This window comes from Austrofundulus limnaeus, unplaced genomic scaffold, assembly GCF_001266775.1.
Source record: "Austrofundulus limnaeus strain Quisiro unplaced genomic scaffold, Austrofundulus_limnaeus-1.0 Scaffold11, whole genome shotgun sequence".
NCBI lineage: Eukaryota > Metazoa > Chordata > Actinopteri > Cyprinodontiformes > Rivulidae > Austrofundulus > Austrofundulus limnaeus.
In genome coordinates this window covers 3,287,389-3,293,066 of record NW_013952413.1, presented here as the reverse complement: position 1 = coordinate 3,293,066, position 5,678 = coordinate 3,287,389, and the positions used below count along the sequence as shown (strand labels likewise).

The 5,678-nt window shown below is 38.3% G+C and overlaps 1 protein-coding gene across 1 annotated transcript; it reads left to right on the top strand.

Annotated features, from left to right (window-relative positions):
• Positions 1-941: 941 nt before the first annotated feature.
• Positions 942-5,672, top strand: slc6a14 (solute carrier family 6 member 14). The gene is made up of 15 exons (XM_014001942.1): positions 942-1,013; positions 1,255-1,399; positions 1,484-1,615; positions 2,565-2,726; positions 2,944-3,055; positions 3,157-3,289; positions 3,429-3,569; positions 3,682-3,817; positions 3,903-3,995; positions 4,093-4,218; positions 4,291-4,409; positions 4,487-4,586; positions 4,683-4,792; positions 5,184-5,351; positions 5,483-5,672. The coding sequence occupies exons 1-15, from the start codon at positions 948-950 to the stop codon at positions 5,636-5,638; spliced, it is 1,899 nt and encodes a 632-aa protein (XP_013857396.1). The 5' UTR covers positions 942-947; the 3' UTR covers positions 5,639-5,672.
• The last annotated feature ends 6 nt before the right edge of the window (positions 5,673-5,678 follow it).

The window sequence follows — 5,678 nt, the reverse complement described above, 5'->3', positions numbered from 1 at the left end:
TATATATATACAGTATATGAACAAAGCAGCTAAATAAAGTACAAAAATGGAAAAACTGTGAAAAGGCTCAACAGAACAAAAACACTTAAGGGATTCCAGAAGATTTGGCTCCCATGAAACAAAGTATAAAAAAGACTTAGGATATGATTAAAAATTCTGCACAGTGCATTTTAAAATGATGAAATATTAATATAAATTTAAATTTCCAGAAAAAGGAAGAAGTTTTACCATACAAAATAAATACGTGAAGATACAAATAGTATTTGTTATTAAATGTGACATCAGGTAAAACAAGCTGATATACAGTATATAAATGTATATTATTTTTTATTTATTTATTTTTAATGCACTTAATTCTCTGTCAGCAGTCAGGTCATGCGGTCATGATCACATCATCAGGTCAGGATGATTACACACTAAGGATGTGACCAGATCTGTAGAAAATGACTGTCTGCACACAAGCTGTCATTATGTGTGGATGTCACTGACCAGGATGATGCATTCACCGTGCATCAGCAGCAGTGGTATTAGGGAGTAATGGAACACAAACAAACATATAGCCTACTGTAACACTGTTACGAGACTCCTGACACTACCACTGTCAAACTCCTTTATTTTGTCTATTTATAAACTGTTATTTCTTTGCAGGAGGTGGAGGAGCTGTTGTAACTGCACTGAGCTGCACAACCCACTAAAAGTTTTTAAATAAAGAAACTTATTAGGTCAGAGGGAGTGGATCTTACGAACATTGTGTTCTTCAGCAACAGGCATGGCATTCCTGTTAAAAAAGAGTGATTGTAAACACAGTCAGAGACCACAGAGGGAGGGTCAAGGCAGGTGAGAGGTTGAGAAACATGCCTTCCCTCTAATCTTTGGAGGAGAAACAATACAACAAATGTGCAAGAACGTCCAGTTTTCTTAGAACCTAACACACCGGGTGAAAGGACATGAAGAAGTACGGCTGGGACAGTTTTACAGACCTACTTTTCAGAAATCCTGCAGCTGCTGAACAGGTATGTAGAATCGTGTAGTTTAACCATAAAGAGGAGGAAATTACTTGAAATAAAAGCTCTGCATCTATTTTTGACTAGAAATCTAAATTACGTAAAAACACAAGAAGTTGATGTTTAATGTTTCCTGCTGTAAAACATGATGGAGTCAACTCTTTGTGAAGCATAATCCTGGATGAGGATCAATCACGTTATTATTAAAACCCATCAATCAAGTTTGTATTTGAACCTGTTCACTGATCAGGATTCACATGTGGACGCTGGCGATGAAAATGCAGAGCGTGGGAACTGGTCCAGTAAGAGGGACTACATCCTCTCTATGATCGGCTACGCTGTCGGACTGGGAAACATCTGGAGGTTTCCATATTTGGCCTACAAGAATGGAGGAGGTACATGGATATTTGTTAAGTATTAGCTTTTTTATTTTTATTTTAGTAAGCTGTTATCATGATGTTTCTTTGTATCCTGAACAGGTGCCTTTCTTATCCCCTATTTCACAATGCTGGTGCTGACTGGAATTCCCCTTTTCTTCCTGGAAAGTGCCTTTGGTCAGTTTTGCAGCCAAGGGCCGATCAATGTATGGAGATCAGTGCCACTTCTGCAAGGTGAGGTGATCATCACTGATGTTAGAAAACTATCTGAGTTTATCTTAACTTAGTTTATGAGTAACAAACAGACAACGAGTATGTGGTTAATAATCAACTGTTTAAACACAAATCAATCCTATCTTCTTTTAATGAGACTCACTGATAATGATCTCTAGGCAAAAATTAACTCTGAACATGAAATGAAAGGGTGTTTTTTTATGACTTTTTGGCTGCATACAGCTAACATGATCCAAATAGAGACTATGTAAATAAAATATGCACAATGACTTTTGTTTTATATGTAAAAGTGCTCCCTAACATGTGCTGTAGATARTTTTTTTGACATTTGTCTTCTTTTGTCCTCCACTTTTTAAAGTTTCTTTCTTTTACATGCATAAGAGTTTAAAAAATAACGTTAAAGTGCATGTGACATGCAYATCCTTCAATTACAAAGTCTAATAAAATATCTTTATATTTAGGAAACTTGGCATAATACACAATTTTACCCATTATGCCGCATAGCTGGCAGATTTTCTTTTAATTTGGCTCAGCCAAAGTGAAACAGGAAGTGACATCAAAGGGGTACTCTTAAGAAAAAATAACACCCTGGTCTTTTTTTTATTGAAACTATAATATTTGAACTCTAAATCTTCTTCATCTCCTTCAAAATAACCTAAAGAAACATCAGATTTTTCTCTACGGTCTGTGTTGTTAGCCAGTGTAGCAACACTCTGTCTATATTCAGACATTCTCCTTTCCCATCACTTCCTGTAACTTCACATGTGAATATTTTAACCACTGTTAATCTCAGTGGCATGAAATGTATTTTGGAATATGTTAATGCTATCTTTACAAAAATGCATTCATACTAATTACAAAAAAAATGATGTCACAGAGAACCAGAATATGTTTATATATTTTTTTTAGTTATAAAAAATACCTGTACAAAATTCTCTTCTCCCTTCAGGTGTTGGTATTGGAATGGTCATGGTCACTCTGATAGTATCGATTTATTATAACGTCATCATTGCCTACAGTCTGTACTACATGTTCGCCTCCATGCAGTCTCCTCTGCCATGGTCCAGGTGCTTCAGCTGGGCTGACAGTAACTGCAGCRACACACCTATTGGTAATTATTTTTTAATCTCTTGTTCTTGCAAGGATTAAATCTGTTATTCAGTAAATGGTGTCTTTCTTCTAAAGATAACTTAAATGAAAAGATGTGCGGATGTTAGTGACTCACCTTTCCGCTGCGTTGAAGATTGTAAAGTAACATAGCTTTCTGAGAAACGGTATGCATCAAGGGATGTTTTATGTAAGCCATTCACTGGTGTTTTTTYCCCTAGGTTACTGTAATGTGAGTGGTGTTTTGATGACCAACTGGACTCAGAACAACAACACTTGTCYATCAGCTGTAATCACAGTGCCAGTGCAGAGCCCGAGTGAGCAGTACTGGGAGTAAGAGAACATTGCTTTTTATATGAAACAATCACAAATGTWCTGCTACTGTCACGCCTCGAAAGGYACACATGCTAGTGAAATTTCTCCTGTCATTGTAGCCGTGTAGCTCTGCAGAGATCCAATGGTCTGGATGAAACGGGGCCAGTGGTTTGGCACTTGGCCCTCTGTTTACTGCTGAGCTCCATCATTGTTGCAGGAGCACTTATCAGAGGGATCAAATCATCAGGCAAAGTAAGTCAGCATCCTGCTCTGGTGCAAAAAGGAGAACTGAAAAGTGTGCTGCCCAAAMTGAAAATATGAAACATGCAAAATACCACCCGATAATAGTAAAACAATATATATTTTATTTCATTTTTGTTTGTTTGTCCAGGTTGTGTATTTCACGGCCACGTTTCCCTACGTGGTGATTTTGATCCTGCTGATCCGAGGTGTGACCCTCGAGGGAGCCAAAGATGGAATCGAGTTCTATATTGGTGCCCAATCCAATTTGACAAAACTATCAGAAGCCCAGGTAGACGTCTGACCGTCCACTTCCAGGAAAAGACATTAAATTAGTTGTGTTGRTTGAGAGAAAGGAAAAATCAAAAAATGGTTTGATGGAAAATGTTGCTGACGTGTTGCAGGTTTGGAAAGATGCTGCGACTCAGACCTTCTACTCTCTCTCCATCGGCTGGGGAGGACTCATGACTCTGGCTTCTTATAACAACTTTCACAACAACGTCTTTAAGGACTCATTTATCGTATCGCTTACTAATTCTGGTAGGAGCTTATAGAGGATGTTCTGTGATGGAATATTAAGGCAGCATTAATGTATGTATGTTTTAATGTCCTGTTTTCTGCACAGGGACCAGTGTGCTCGCAGGCTTTGCTATATTTTCTATTTTGGGTCACATGGCGCATATTTATAAAATACCTGTTGAAGAAGTTGTGAAAGAAGGTCAGACATTTTTATTATTTAGAAGCTAATGAGTTAAAACCTGTTTTAATAGCTAGTTATCTTGTGGATTTTCATTTATTTTGCTTCATTTTTGCAGGATTTGGCCTGGCCTTCATTGCCTACCCAGGAGCTCTTTCTAAGCTTCCTGTTGCACCGCTGTGGTCCGTTTTGTTCTTCTTCATGCTTCTAACTGTTGGCCTGGACTCTCAGTTTGCAGGAATAGGTTAGGTTTTTCAGCTTCATTGTATTTACTGCACATCAAACCTTTAACTGATATATTATTTTTTGTCTTTAGAGGTATTAACCACCTGCCTGCTTGATGCGTTCCCAAAAATCTTCAAAYCCAGACGAGCCTTGTTGACAATAACAACCTGTTCCTTTCTCTACCTCCTGGGTCTGCCATGCGTCACACAAGTAAGTCTGAATGAGGGGAATGTCCTTTACTTTGACTTGCTTACTCAGCATCCTCAGTGTGTGTGTGAACATTACAGGCAGGAATATACTGGGTGACTCTCATCGATCAGTTTGTAGCCAGCTGGGTGCTGCTGTTTTTGGTTCTCTTGGAGATCATTGGCATCTCCTACATCTACGGTGAATACGATGACTGAAACCCTGCGCATGTACACGTTTAAAGGTGAAAGATGGACTCAAACTCCAGTTTGTGTGTGGTTGTCGAACATTTCACAGGCGGGAATCGTTTTATAAAAGACATCGAGATGATGATTGGGAGCAAGACTTCAGCGTTCTGGTTGTGGTGGAGAGTGTGTTGGTTTTTTGTCAGCCCCTGCATCATACTGGTAAGTAAAAAAATCTCTCTCATGCACAAGTCTGTCTACTGAAATGTACCTGAAAGGTTAATGTATTTGAACATAACTCTTAAACATTAAAGGCATTGTGACGCTGCATCTTAAGGTCCTGTTACACTATAACATTTTAGACAACTTATGAAAATTTTTGCCATGACTGAATTTCTTATATGTTGTACATTTGATCTAATCATTAACATTACAGTATGTTTAGGTCCAAAAGAGACTTCCAGCAGATTTTTTTTAAAATTCCATCTTCAGTGTAGACATCTTTAGTGGTGGACAAACTTTATATAAGTTGTCTAAAACATTATAAAGTGACAGGGTCTTTACAACAGAAGAGTTTTCATAAATAGTTAAACCTAAATGTGTTCCTGTTCAGGTGATCTTGGGATGGTCTGTTGTGAACTTTGTCCCCCCCACCTATGGAAAAGTAGACTATCCAGCCTGGGGTTTGTCTCTGGGCTGGTGCATGGTCGCTTTTGTCCTTATCTGGATCCCTGTTGCCGCTGTTTATAAGCTGATAAAAGCAAAGGGAAACCCCTGGAAGGTGTGTTTCTGTGTTTTCTTTATCGCTCTGCAAGAACTGCAGAAAGAGATGTTTGGAAATAATAATAATGTTAAAATGATAAATTATATATAAAAAAAGGTATGTTAACATTCATCTTTTTGACTTTACAGCGTCTGAAGTCACTTTGTTCTCCATCTGWAGCCTGGCACCCCTACCTGGACATGCATCGAGGGGAGCGCTACTCTGAGGAGCGCTGCCGCCGGAAGAAGAAAAGTAAAAGTCATTTAGAGGTTAATGTTGACGTAATCTCAAGCTCATGGCTCTGATGAGTCCCTTATTCTGTTTGCTTGTTTCATTTTTTTAGGT